Source organism: Jaculus jaculus, chromosome 7 (assembly GCF_020740685.1).
Source record: "Jaculus jaculus isolate mJacJac1 chromosome 7, mJacJac1.mat.Y.cur, whole genome shotgun sequence".
Lineage (NCBI taxonomy): Eukaryota > Metazoa > Chordata > Mammalia > Rodentia > Dipodidae > Jaculus > Jaculus jaculus.
In genome coordinates, this window is record NC_059108.1 from 111927945 (window position 1) to 111941828 (window position 13884).

The 13884-nt window shown below is 34.7% G+C and overlaps 1 protein-coding gene across 1 annotated transcript in view; it reads right to left on the reverse strand.

The window, feature by feature from the left end:
- Positions 1-669: 669 nt before the first annotated feature.
- Exoc5 (exocyst complex component 5) overlaps positions 670-13884 on the reverse strand; it is a 64751-nt gene continuing 51536 nt past the window's right edge. Inside the window, exons 15-18 of the mRNA XM_045154285.1 lie at positions 13587-13673; positions 5289-5397; positions 4944-5159; positions 670-4326 (exon numbers count right to left, since the gene is read on the reverse strand). Of these exons, the coding sequence (XP_045010220.1) occupies positions 4138-4326; positions 4944-5159; positions 5289-5397; positions 13587-13673 (601 nt within the window). The 3' untranslated portion in view covers positions 670-4137. The remainder of the gene's footprint in view (positions 4327-4943; positions 5160-5288; positions 5398-13586; positions 13674-13884) is intronic.

A 13884-nucleotide genomic window follows, 5' to 3' on the forward strand; every position in this document is an offset into this window, starting at 1 on the left:
GAGTTGGCGTTTTCTCTCGTGTTATAAAATACTGTAGAAAAATAGCATCTAGACCCTATTGTGACAATCAGTAAACAGAAATAATGTCACAACTGTATGAAATACTAAGCAAAACTCTGATGGACATGTTTCTATCAAGTACAAGCTAAATGTTCAATTAAAATGTCATGACCACTTACATAATTTTAAAAATCAACTGGAGTTAAGTATTGCTACACATTGAGCACACTTAAAAAAAAATCCAGCAGTAACTGAGATACAGATCTATATTCCAACCTCATAATCTAAACCTAATAATGAGAACCAAGTATTAGATGAAAAGAACATTACATTAAGCAAAACTAATAAGGCCATTCAACTAAAGAATCTACTTCAGCTGGGTGTACTTCATGCTACATAAGGGAAATACTATGTAGACTGTAAAAGTGAAACACATTATCCTGTAATATGCCAGGTTTTGTTCTCATATGCTCTTGAAAGGTTGTGACCCCACTAGATTTGGAAAGACTTAGGATTTAAATCCAAGCCATTTGTTAGCTATAGGTACCTTTTTGTGCCTTAGGTTTCTTTCTTGTCAAATCAAAGTAATAGTACTCAGTAGGGTTATTTGTGAATAAAATACTATATGCAAAGGACTTAGCATAGGATATTAGACTTAAGTCCAATAAATGTAGCTGTAATTATCTTTATTATGCATTGATATGTTAAAGTTCTGTTTTTTAGTTCATGCAGATTTATTTAGTGTAACAATACAGACTGGTCTTTTCTTTTCAAGGACATCATATAATACAGGATAAGGCTTCTCAAGCACAGAGGAGTAGTCCAGGAACTGAACAGAGTTCCGCTAAGTGGATAAAGCATAGGGTGCTCGGTAGTCAGACTTTCCATTAGCAACCAGGAGAACTCAAGAGCACTTCTGGGAAACACCTCACACTTCTGAGCAATGGGTGGACAATGTGTGTGCAATGGCAGAGTATCCTATCAGAAACATGTTAGATTACCTACAAAACATGCAATGAACGAGCCTTAACTATATCCCACAAACAATTCAAGCATAACTTCATCACTACCTTATATATGTGACCGCCCTGGGGGTAAGGGTTGCAGCGTTTCTGCAATCATCATCTATCTGAACAATTCGTAGTCAGTATCTGAACATCTACCATCACAGATGGGCAAAGACATCACAAAGAATCAGTAAATTCTCTACTTGGAATCAACTCATTGGCTGGTAATTAAATCATTTCACAGTGAGGCAGAAGACCAGTATTCAGAAAGTAAAATATTTTGCAGTGAAAGAAAAATGGATAAAGGATAAAAATAAAACAAATTAACAGCTTTAAATTTTAATTTAACCTATGTTAGCAGCATCTTTTAACCTGGAAGGCCTTAGGGATATTTCAACTATGTTGCTCAGAATGAGGCAAATCATTGTCTTGTAATGGTTAGAAGGTCATTTGCTAAAAAGCCACTCACCCAGATGTCAGTAGATAATTCTTCACAAAGACTCTATGTACTCTCATTTTAAATATAATTTAGAGGTTACATTTCCTTTGCTGTATTTCACATAATATACTCAGGTTTAAACCCAAGTATATAAAGGGGAAAGTGGAGGGAGTGAAGGAATTACCATGGGATATTGTTTACAATCATGGAAGTCGTCAATAAAAAAAACTTTAAAAAAGTATATAGAAAAACAATTTGCAAGAGTTTAAAGCGTATTTTCAACTTCAATATATTATCAAAAACTTATGCTTAGCTCATATGGAACTGTGGGTAATTAGAAAGATTATCCTTATTTAAACTTTGATAAAACTTATTAAGTTCCATTATAACTAAAAACTGCCCCATGTACATATAAAACCACATTATTTACTTATCATCTCAAGTAGTGAATTTTGAGCTAAATTTTGTGATGGCTGTATATGAAAATACTTTTAAAATCAGAATACCAAGGACACATATTGTTTACCCAGCACATTTTTTCCCCCTTAATACTATCTGATTAAGCTAAAATTCTAAGTCTTGGTTACTCAGTTAAATACATTTCTGCTATTAAAAAAAGAAGAAGAGCTATGCTATAAAAAAAAATACCTTCAAATTTTAAATAAAAACTATAAAATTCAGTATGAATGTCCTTAAAATGTAAAAATAGAGTGAAATAAAAAAAACAGTTGCAGGGAATTTGTTTATTGAGCATTAATGTTAACACTTCTAAATTAGGTATTCACTGAAGAAGTTTTGTCACTGTCCTGTCAATGGACATAATGGAAAATGTTGCACAGAACTCAAGCATGGAAATAACAAAATATCTACCCAACAAGTATCTGCTTTACACTTTAAAAACTAATCCAAACAAAATAATTTGAAGTGCTTCTCTGATTTGGAAGTCTTAAAATTTAATCTCTTGTTTTATTTGAGACTTTTTTTCTTTTTCTTTTTCTTTTTTTTTTTTTTACAAATTGACACTGTACAAAGAGTTCAAATGGCCAGTAAAACTACTGCCTTAAAAGTGTTGGCTTTAAGTAACAGAGGTATAATTTGAATTCACATCAGAGCTTTCTAAAATGGCAACAGTACAAGCATATGACTTTTTCTTATATCCAAAACTGGTTCTGGCTCTCCTGTCTGAGGAATAGAAATCTGGAAAGCCTTCCAAAGCTGCCACAATGTCCTAAAATGCACTGAAAAGTTGGCAAACTCCATTGCCCTTGCTTATCTTGATAACACCGGGCTCAACAGAAAAGGAAAATTCAATGAACAGTAACTAAAGTAGTAGGTTAGGTCTGGACCTGGAAGGTTTGGTAAGGTTGATGGTCATTCAGAATCAGGTTCTTAGAAAAAAAGCAGTTTCTCAAAATTAGGCCAACAAGCCTACATTAAAGGGAAAAACTGCTACTAATGAACTGAACATCCAAGTTTACCTGGTTCCTAGAAGACTATGAACAAAACAATGGAAGCCAAACCACTACATGTAGCTTAGAATGTATTCTCATAGAGTAAGTTTATAGGGCTGATAGAACAATGGCTTTTCTAAGTTTTCACTTGATATTGAAATTTTTTGTGATTTATTATGTCACCATATTAAACCAATCCAATTAATCATATTCAAGAAATACCTGGAAAAAAGGACAAAGAATCCATAAGTCTAAAAGGTAATTTCTGCAAAGCTTGTTTCCAAACTTAAATACGTAATATTATGTACCCAAACTCTCCGCATGTTGAGCCATCCCATCTTGTTCAGGGTTAGCATGACAATGAAAATCTTGAAGGACAGCACTGCTGCGAACATGCTGTTTCCTGTATGCACCATTTTAGACTGTGCTTCACCTTTGCACTTCCCTTGAAATATTAAAATAACAAACAAACAGAGTCCTTTAGCTAAGGTCCTCTACCTTATCTTAAGTGAAACATAAAATAAGGTAACTCATTAATTTGTTGCTAGCATTGATTTAAAATCTATTTATGAATAAGAAATAGTAAACTTTAAGTTTTACCCAGAAAGCAGATATATTCTTATCTGCTCCTAATGTCTACATAAACATTTCATTATTTTAGTTTCGTTTAGACCATTTTTCTTGGAGTAGCACTGTTGTACCTCAGAAAAAGTCCAATCAATCAACTACATAAGTTACATTCAACTGTTAATTTTTTGAAACAGGTAAAAAGTTCTTTAGGACAACCTAAAACAATTTGATTAACAATTACCAGTGCTGCAAAAGTTCACTAAAAATTGAATAACAACTGTAGTTTTGCTGTATTTCACTTACTATTATTGCAAAACAGAATGATAAAATTTCCAGATAGAATATGTTAAAGACCAAGAACAGAACACTGGTAAAATACCATTTGCCTTCCGATACCAACATCTCTGAGAATGAAAACAGTGGCATGTAATTTTACAGAATTTTAAATTTATAAATTAAAGCATGAAATTCAACTTAGCAGGGAAAACAAAAGCAAAATATAGCTAGTGGTGTCCAAATTTCAAATGTAACCCAAGGGTAGGTACAGCTGCTGTTTTCTTCCAGTCATTATTTTCCTCATAAAATGTTGGCTATGTCTTAAGGAATCTCCTGTGCTTTCTGTCAACCGGGGATTTCTGAAACACAATGCATTTCCTTTGTAAATTCACCCTCAGCTGAAATGCCGAGCAAGACGGGCAGATCTATAGTCAGCACGAAGTTGTACGAAGGAGTGAAGTATGTTCTTGTCCAGATTGGCCAGTTGTTCTCCTGAGCAGACTTGCTTTAAATTATCTGGGGCGACTACCAGAAGGTTGCAAAGTGCGTGCAGAGTATCAAAAAGATGTAATACCATTGGAATCTGAATTGAGAGAAGGAAAAAACAAAATAACATTGAACCAAAACAATTAGCTATTGTATAATTAGATTTGCAAGATTCTTCTTACATATTGCCAGCATAATAGCAATAACATGGGAAAGTTTAATATTAGAATTTTTTAAAGATTCTAAGGGTTAAAATTCAAAGGTTTCAATAGTTATAAAAACTCTCTGATCTTTAATTCTATTAACTTGCTATTCTTTTTCAATTTCCTCAACAATTTATAATCAGGTTTACTATTACTAGCCCTCATTAACTTAATAACTTTCTTAAATAGTTTAAACCTTAGGGAAAATAAGTTACAAAAAAAGAAAAAACACAGAAAGAAAGAATACTATTTACATAATGTGTGACATTTAATACATTAGTCATGAATACCAAATAGGTCATTTGGAATGTGCTGAAATGACCTTATTTAAAGTACAGCAAAGAAAAACAATGACTGAAATAACATATTTTCAGGTAGGATGTTAGATGCATTCCATTACAATATCAATTAAAGTGATAAACATTTTAATACTCATTACAAGTCAGTATAGATTTTGAATGGTATGACTTATGTTCCTGATCTTCCTAAGTTTGACAGGTGTGTAACATACCTTGAAGTCTTTGGCACATTTCCTGTATTCAGCCACATCACAGATTGCTAGCATGCCACCCATACAGCTATAGGAATATTGTTGAAGATGCTCATAAATAAGTCGATGAAAACGCACTCCAAGTTCCATCAGAACTGTATCCACATTTTTTCCATCCATGGAGTTTTTAATCTTCTCAACTTGTTTCCTTACATAAGTACAGACTTTTACACAGGCCTGTAAAGGTTTTTCTACATTTATTATATAGACATATATATATGTATGTATGTACATATCAACTTAGCTAAGGAAAAATGTTTAACATAGGAAATAATTTTTTTAAGGAAATTGAATAGTTTCACTCACATTAGTATACTGAATCAAAACATTATTTTCATCCTCTGGCTTAAAATCTGTTTTCTTTTGTTCTGCAGCCAAGATATGTTTCATCTGCCCAATCATACAATTTAATGTCCTAGAGAATTAAGAACACAATAAATTTGACCCATTTAATTTATTCAAATTTTCCTTTGTTTTATATTAACTGAAAATCATTTAATTTCATGTCACCACAAAACCATTTTGCTATTGACAAACCTTACATTTTAGAAAAATTCAATTCTTTATATTGCTAGCAAAGGTTATATTATCCTCCTCTGTGAAAGATCTTAGAAGTTGGGCTAGAGATGGCTCAGTGGTTATGGTGCTTGCCTGCAAAGCCGAAGGACCCGGGTTTGATTCTGCAGTAGCTACATAAAACCAGATGCACAAGGTGACATGTGTGTCTAAGAGTTCATTTGGAGTGGGAGGAGGCCTTGGCATGCCCATAAAGAAAAAATAAAGTCAGTCACTAACTTACTTCCTTCACAATAAGGATCTTCTAAGATAAAACCATACAGACAGAATATTTAAAAAGATTAGAGATGAAGAGCCTAACAAGTAAGGCTGTGGTTTGTAAAAGCAGGTGGTAAAAACATAAGTACCATAGTCTAAGGACAATCAAGAAAATGAAAAGGTACTAAAGATGCAGCTAAGAAATAAGGACACTGATTGGTAAGGTACCAATAGTATCTAAGTTATGTGATATTCTCTAATACCAAGCAATCACCCAAATTACAGGGATAAAAGAGCCTGCACTGTCCCAGAGTTTAGGGTCTGCAAGATAGCTGTGACTGAATGAACTAGATTGCCAGGTAAGTGCAAAGCATTAATTCAAGCAATTTAAGCACAATAATGAAGCCAAGTTAAAACAATGATAGCAGAGTGACATAAGATAGAGTGATTACAGGACTGAGGTCTTGTTAAAGTCAGAAAACAAGTAGTAGATAATTAAGACATTAGTAAATAGGAGTTGAGGTGAACAGAGTAGGACATTTAGGTTCAAGGAGTTTCTTGCCAATGATAACAAAGTCCCACAAGGCATAGGAGTAGACAGGTAAATACAGCTCACAAAAAAAATGTGTGATTCAGATGTTAAATACTCAATAAATAGAGGGAACATTAAAAAAATTGAGAAATGACAGCAATAAGAAAGGAAAGATGTGAACTTCAAAGGCAAAGGTGTTCTGGACTAATAGATGGGTGCTAGTTTGAAATAGCAAACAAGTATGCTAATGAAATGCTGAGCCTATATAGAAGATCACATTCAAAGGACCTTCAAAGACCACTGTGCCTTAAATATATTGATTAATGTAATGTGAGATTAAAACATTTATGAAAAAATGAATATAAAACAATTTATTAGCTAGACAGCTAGAAAATATACATTTAATATGCTTCTGAAAGCTTAACATACATATCTAGGTTTCCTAAGTCCCCAAAGTGATTTTTAGCTATTTTAAAGGCAAAGAAATAAATTAACGCATGGGTTTGAGGCTAAAAAACTATATACTCTTCTTAGAAGTAATAGCTATATGTTACAAATACATTTTAATGATATTATAAGTTCCCTTTGTGTAATCTTGTGTGATATTGTCTAAAAACAAAGGATTACACATCAAAAAGTTGGATAACTAGGAACAATTAATAAATTAAAAAAAAAAACTATATCCTACTCAAACTGAGTAAGAAAATGAGAAAACCTTAAGAAAGATTGTGTTGGTAGTCAACAACTCTTAACAAAGAAAAACCCAGTTTCCAGATGGCTTGAACATCCTTATTTTTCACTGTTGAATGCTACTGAATGCTTAAGAAAGAATTAACACCAACCCTTTTCAAACTCTTCAAAAATTGGGAGGAGAGAACACTTCCAGACTCATTTTTGAGGTTAGTATTACAGTGATTTCAAACTCAAATAAGGACACTACAGGAAATTGCAAGTGCAAGCCAGTATCTCTGATGAACTTAGATATAAAATCATTATATATATAAAAAAGTAGCACAGGACTAGAGACGGCTTAGTGGTTCAGATGTTTGCCTGTGAAGCCTAAGAACCTAGGTTCAATTCTCTAGTACCCATTCAATTCTCCAGTACCTATGTAAACCAGATGCACAAAGGGAAGCATGTGTTGTGAGTTCATTTGCAGTGGCTAGATGCCCTGGTGTGCTCATTTTCTCTCTCTCTCTGACCCTGTTTCTCTCTCAAAGTGGATAAACAAAATGAATAAAATATAACACAAACTAAAAAAAAAAGAGAAAAATACTAGCAAACTGAACCCAATAGCACATTGAAAGGAATTTATACCATAATCAAGCAATATGCATCTTTGGAATACAAATATGATTCAACATATGCAAATGAATAAGAATGATATACCAAATTAACAAAATTAAGGATACATATGATATGATAATTTGAAGAGACACAACAAGGGTATTTGAAAAAAATCCAATACCATTCCATGATAAAACCTCTCAACACAAGCCGGGCGTGGTGGTGCATGCCTTTAGTCCCAGCACTTGGGAGGCAGAGGTAGGAGGATCCCTGTGAGTTCAAGGCTACCGTGAGACTACACAGTGAATTCCAGGTCAGCCTGGACTAGAGTGAAACCCTACCTTGAGAAACCAAAAACAAACAAACAAACAAAACAAAACAAAACCCCACTCAACAAATTAGTTAAGTATACCTCAACATAATACAGGCCATATATGGTTAAGCTTAAGGGTAATATGCATTACAACAAAAACTGAAAGCTTTTCCTTTAAGATCAGAAACAAGACAAAGTTGCTAACTCGATCCACTTCTACTGAACCCAGTACTTAATGTTTCAGATTGAGCAATTAGGCATGCAAAAGGGAAGGCATCAAACTTGGAAAGGGAAATGATGTCCCTGTAGGTGACCTGATTCTATAAACAAAACTGTAGATTCCATAAAAACATAGTTAGAACAAATACATGAATTTAAAAGCAGGGCACACCTTTAATCCCAGTATTTGGGAGGCAGAGGTAGGAGGACAGACTGTGAGTTAGAGGCCAGTTTGAGACTACATAGTTAATTCCAGGTCAGCCTGGGTTATAGCAAGACCCTACCTCATTAAACAAAATACCTTGATAAATGAATTTAGTAAAGTTGCAAGACACAAAATCAATATACAGATCAGTTGTGTTTTTATACACTAAGAATGAATTATGTAGAAAAGAAATTAATGAAAGAATTTTATTTATAATAGCACCAAAATTAATGAAATACTTTAGGAATTAAGTGAGAGAGAAAAGGATTGTACACTGAAAACTAAAACACATGGCTGAAACAAAAAGTTAATGTAACAAATAAATTGCAAAAATATCCTGCGTTCACAGACTAGAATAATTAATGTTGCTATAGTGTCCATACTATCCAAAGCTCTATGTGGATACAACATATTTCCTATCAAAATCTTCCACAGAACTAAAAAAAATCCAAAATTTATTTGAATCACAAAAAATCCTGAATAATTAAAGCAATGTTGATCAAGGAAAACAAAATTGGAGAAATTATACTTCCTTATTTAAAATATATCATAAATAATTAAATACTGACATAAAAACATACAGACCAATGGAACACAACACAGAAACATATCCATGCATGTATGTATTTATAATCTACTGATCTCTGACAAGTGGATTAAGGTCACATAAGGAAAGGACAGCCTCTTTGTTAAATAGTCATATGAAAACTGGTCACTCACATACAGAATAAAACTGACCTTGATCTCATAGCATATATATAAAATCAACTCAAAAGGCTTTGTAAACTTTAAAATTACATCTTAAATTATAAAACTAGTAGATGACAACAAAGAAAGCTGGACATTAGTCTTGGCAATGGACTTTGGATATAGCCCCAGAAGCACAGGCAACCAAGGCAAAATATACAAGAGAGAGTCTACCAAATGGAAGTTTTTGCTTAGCAAAGGAAATAACAAAGTTACAGAACAGAAGAAAATATTTGCTAATGATACTTCTCATTGAAGGTTAATCCCCATAACATAAGAGAAATTCAAATAAAAGCAACAGTAAAAAGAAAAAGAAAACCTACCATAAACACAAAAAGGTGCTAAACATCACTAGTCATCAGGGAAATTCAGATAAAAAGCATGAGGTGCCACTTCACTACTGTCAGGATGGCTATGGTCAAGAACATGGTAAATTGGTCATGATGTGGAAAAAAGGGAACTCACTTATACACTATGTTGGGAATGTAATCTGTGATATAGCTATTACAGGGCTGGAGAGATGGTTAGCAGTTAAGTGCTTGCCTGTGAAGCCTAAGGACCCTGGTTCAAGGCTTGATTCCCCCAGGACCCACATTAGCCAGATGCAAAAGGGGACGCACATGTTGAGTTCATTTGCAGTGGCTGGAAGCCCTGGCGTGCCTATTCTCTCTCCATCTCTATCTGCCTCTTTCTTTCTCTGTGACTCTCAAATAAATAAACAAAAATGAACATAAAATAAATAAAGATATAGCTATTATAGGAAACCATATGGAGCATCCTCAAAATTTAAATAGAAGGCTGGGGAGATGGCTCAGTGGTTAAAGGTACTTGCTTGCCTGATGACCTGGGTTCAATTCCCCAGTACCCATATAAAGCCAAATACACAAAGTGGCATATGAGTCCAGTTCACATGGCAGCAAGAGGCCCTGGAGTGCTCACTCTATCTTTCTCTCCTCAATCTCTCTCAAATAAGTAAATAATTTAACAATTTAAATGGAAATACAAACATATACAGATCTCTCTCTCTCTCTCTCTCCCTCCCTCCCTCTCTCTCTCTCTCTCTCTCTCTCTCTCTCTCTCCCCCACACCCACACCTCCAGCACAAATAAAATCAGTATCTTGAGGAGATATCAAATCCTCCAGGTTCACTGAAGCAAGTAGAATAGTATTAGCCAAATAAACGACCTAGATGAACCATGAAGAAATAAAATGCAGTATATTTATATAATGGAGTATCAATGAGCCTTTAAAAAGAAGGGAATTCTGCCATTTGTGACACCATGGATGAAAGTGGAAGAAATTAAACTAAATGAAAACAACAAAACAAAACAATATATACATACATTTATTATTGGTCAATCATACCCCAACAAAGCTGAGAAAGGCAACCAAAGGTTATTTGGAATTCTTTTAACCAAATCAATTCTAGAACACCCTCACTAGTTCTAGTTGTTATCACTTGCCACAGGATAGCTCTCAAATCTTCATGTGAACAGCAGTTGGGAACTACAAGTAAGGTCTTATTACTAATTAAATGAAAATGATTTCCACTTTCATACAATTAGGTTCTGGTAAAATAGTATTGTCAGAAACCTGCATTCAGTCATCAAGGAAATGTAAATTAAAACTACTTTGAGGTTCGATCTCACTCCTGTCAGAATGGCTATTATCATGAAAACAAATGATCATAAATGTTGGCGAGGATGTGGAAAAAGAGGAACCCTTCTACACTGTTGGTGGGAATGCAATCTGGTCCAGCCATTGTGGAAATCAGCGTGGAGGTTCCTGAGACAGCTAAAAATGGATCTCCCATGTGGCCCAGATGTACCACTCCTAGGCATATATCCTAAGGACTCATCTCACTATTTTAGAAATACTTGCACATCATGTTTATTGCCACTGTATCCACAATAGCTGGGAAATAGAACTAGCCTAGATGTCCCTCAACTGATGAGTGGATAATGACATTAGTAAAGACAAATGAAATTATGCAATTTGCAGGGAGATGGATGGACCTGGAAAGGATTATACTTAGTGAGGTCACCCAGGCCCAGAAAGCAAAGTGCCACATGTTCTCTCTTATATGTGGATCCCAGCTACAAATGTTTGGACTTATATGTGGGTTGAAATAAAACTCAGTAGCAGAGGCCATAAGCTATAAAAGGGCTATAAGGGAGGGAGGAGAGGAGAGGACTTAAGGGGATAGTATTGTATATATGTAAGTAGAAGAACAGATTACTCAGGGTGGAAAGACCTAAGTGAAGTCAGGGAAAGAGACTGAGTAAAGAAAGGGTAGGGATGGGTTAATCAAAATCTAAACAGGAATGAATAAGTCATAATGAAACCCATTTTTAGACAATGGTGCATCCAGAAGCCATAGATTGTTACTACAAAATTTTCAGTGTCAGGGATGGGATACCTTCAGTGAGTTGTTGCCCAACTGATGCCCCCAAAACATTGCAGGCCATTACCGAGGCCCTTGGTTTCCCACCAGGAATAGACAGTAAGACCCTATTGCTGAAGACTCCTCATACTTGGGCTGCAAAGCCACTGAGAAATCAAGCTGAAGTTGAGCTGAAAACATCCTCCCTGTAGACCAGCTGACAGAAAACTGGAAAAAGCTACACTGCATGCAGCTCCATGTGAGAGAAGAAATCAGTGGAAATAAACAACAGCAGACACTGCAAGCCTTAAGTTGGGCCAGCTAGGCCAAATGAGCCAATGAGTGCAATACTGGTGTGTCTGTTATGAGGGAAAACCACTGCTCTCTAATTGGACTGGAGGATCACTCCACAGGAGGAAACACATGCCTGATACTGAAAACCTACAATGACAAGGAAAGTCATGAACTAGGGGTGTAACACCTGCTGGTATCTGGCTAAATGTATATAGTATGCTCACCAAACTGGCCGGTAAGCACTTTTCTTAATGTCCATACCCATATATTAATGTTGCTCTCATTTTTGGTTAGAAAAGCTTCTCTTTTCAGATGGCAGTAACCTCTGGGAAGATTCAAAAGTCACCAGAGTGCTGAAAAGAAGTGATAAAGGAGTATTCAGCACTGAAACATCTCTATCACACCTTCTAAAGCTCAGGGTCTATGACACAAGAAGTGGTGGGAAGAATATAAGAGCCAAAGGAAGGATAGCGCTCCTTACAATGCACTCTTCCAGACACAAAATGGTCTGGATATCCATGACCTCACAGTAACTGGCACTACCTACATAAGACCAGTATAATAGGAGGAAAAGATGATGACATCAAAATCAAAGAGACTGATTGGGAGGGGGAGGGAATATGATGGAGAGTGGAGTTATGAGCAGGAAAAGTGGGGGGGGGGTTATCATGGTTTATGATAATTTTAAATATTGAAACAATAATTTTTAGTTAGCATACAAAAAAAATCCTGCATTCAAATATGCTTTTTGTTTTGTTTTTGTTTTGAGGTAGGGTCTCGCTGTAGCCCACGCTGACCTGGAATTCACTATGTAGTCTCAGGGTGGCCTCAAACTCACAGCAAACCTCCTACTTCTGCCTCCTGAGTGCTGGGATTAAAGGCATGCACCATCACAACTGCCTCTTCAAATATGCTTTTTGTTCTTTATAAACTTGGGATCTGTTTCTAATTCAAACTGCAAGACATATCCTTTCTAAAAAAGGATTTTACTAATACACAATAAAACAAACATGCTTCTTTTTGGCTAGAAAAGAATTACAGTAAATATAAAGATATGTCCAAACCTACAAACATGGGCTTTAGAGTTAAATTTCCAGTTCTACCACCATTAACTGTGTGATCGTGAGCATATTATTTAGCTTAAGTCTCCTCAGCTGGGAAATGGGAATAGCAGTTCCTAACATGAAATAATATACAGATAAGGATCCTTTAATTGTTCCTGATACACAGAAAATGCTTGATAATTCATGGCTATAATAATCATCAATAAATATAAGGACACCAATAAATATAAGAACAAAAACTGAACATTATTGCTTAATATTATCAGCAGGTAATTATCTTCAGGAAACATTATAAAAGTGTGTTGACCTATCAGAAATTTCTCTTACATGTATTTATTTAAAACACTTCATCCTTTGCTAAGAAGAAAACATAATACTTAATATTATGCATCCTTTTTTTTTTTTTGGCAGTACCCAAGGCCTCCCAATACGCTAAGTAAATACTCTACTACTGAATTATATCCTCAGCCTTTCAACCATCTTAAAAAGGGATTTGTAGCTTGTCATTTATGGTGTGGTGGAGGGGGACTTTTTTAAAAAAAGGTTTCTAGCTTAATATTATTTGAAAGTACCTACATCTAAAAGACCTGCTTTTCCAAAATAAAATCTTGAGGCTGCAATAGATAACATTCTAGTAAGTATGAGGTGAATATGTAAAAGTAACATACAATTCATAGCAAGATGTTGAAATTAAGATATACTTTCTTCTCTAAACACTATTTTCATACCGCTGCATAAATGTGCTTCTACAACTTTAAAACTGCAAGAGGAAAAACAACTACTTGCCTGTCAATGCCCGTATCCAATTTCATCTCCATTTGCTCAATTATCTCTTTTTTCTTCTGAAGACATTCAGATAACTTGGGAGAAGAGCTGTTGTATATTAAAGGAGAAAATCACATTATTTCTTATTTCTGAAAGTTTTTCACATGTGTCATATAATTTATAAATACACTCTTAATACCCATCATTTTAATTTGCTCACAAGAAATGCAAGATAATTATTTATATTAATTAATATGACCAATTCATTCATATTTAGAAAAACTAATTCATTAAAAGGAAAGAGAGAGCTGGAGAGAGA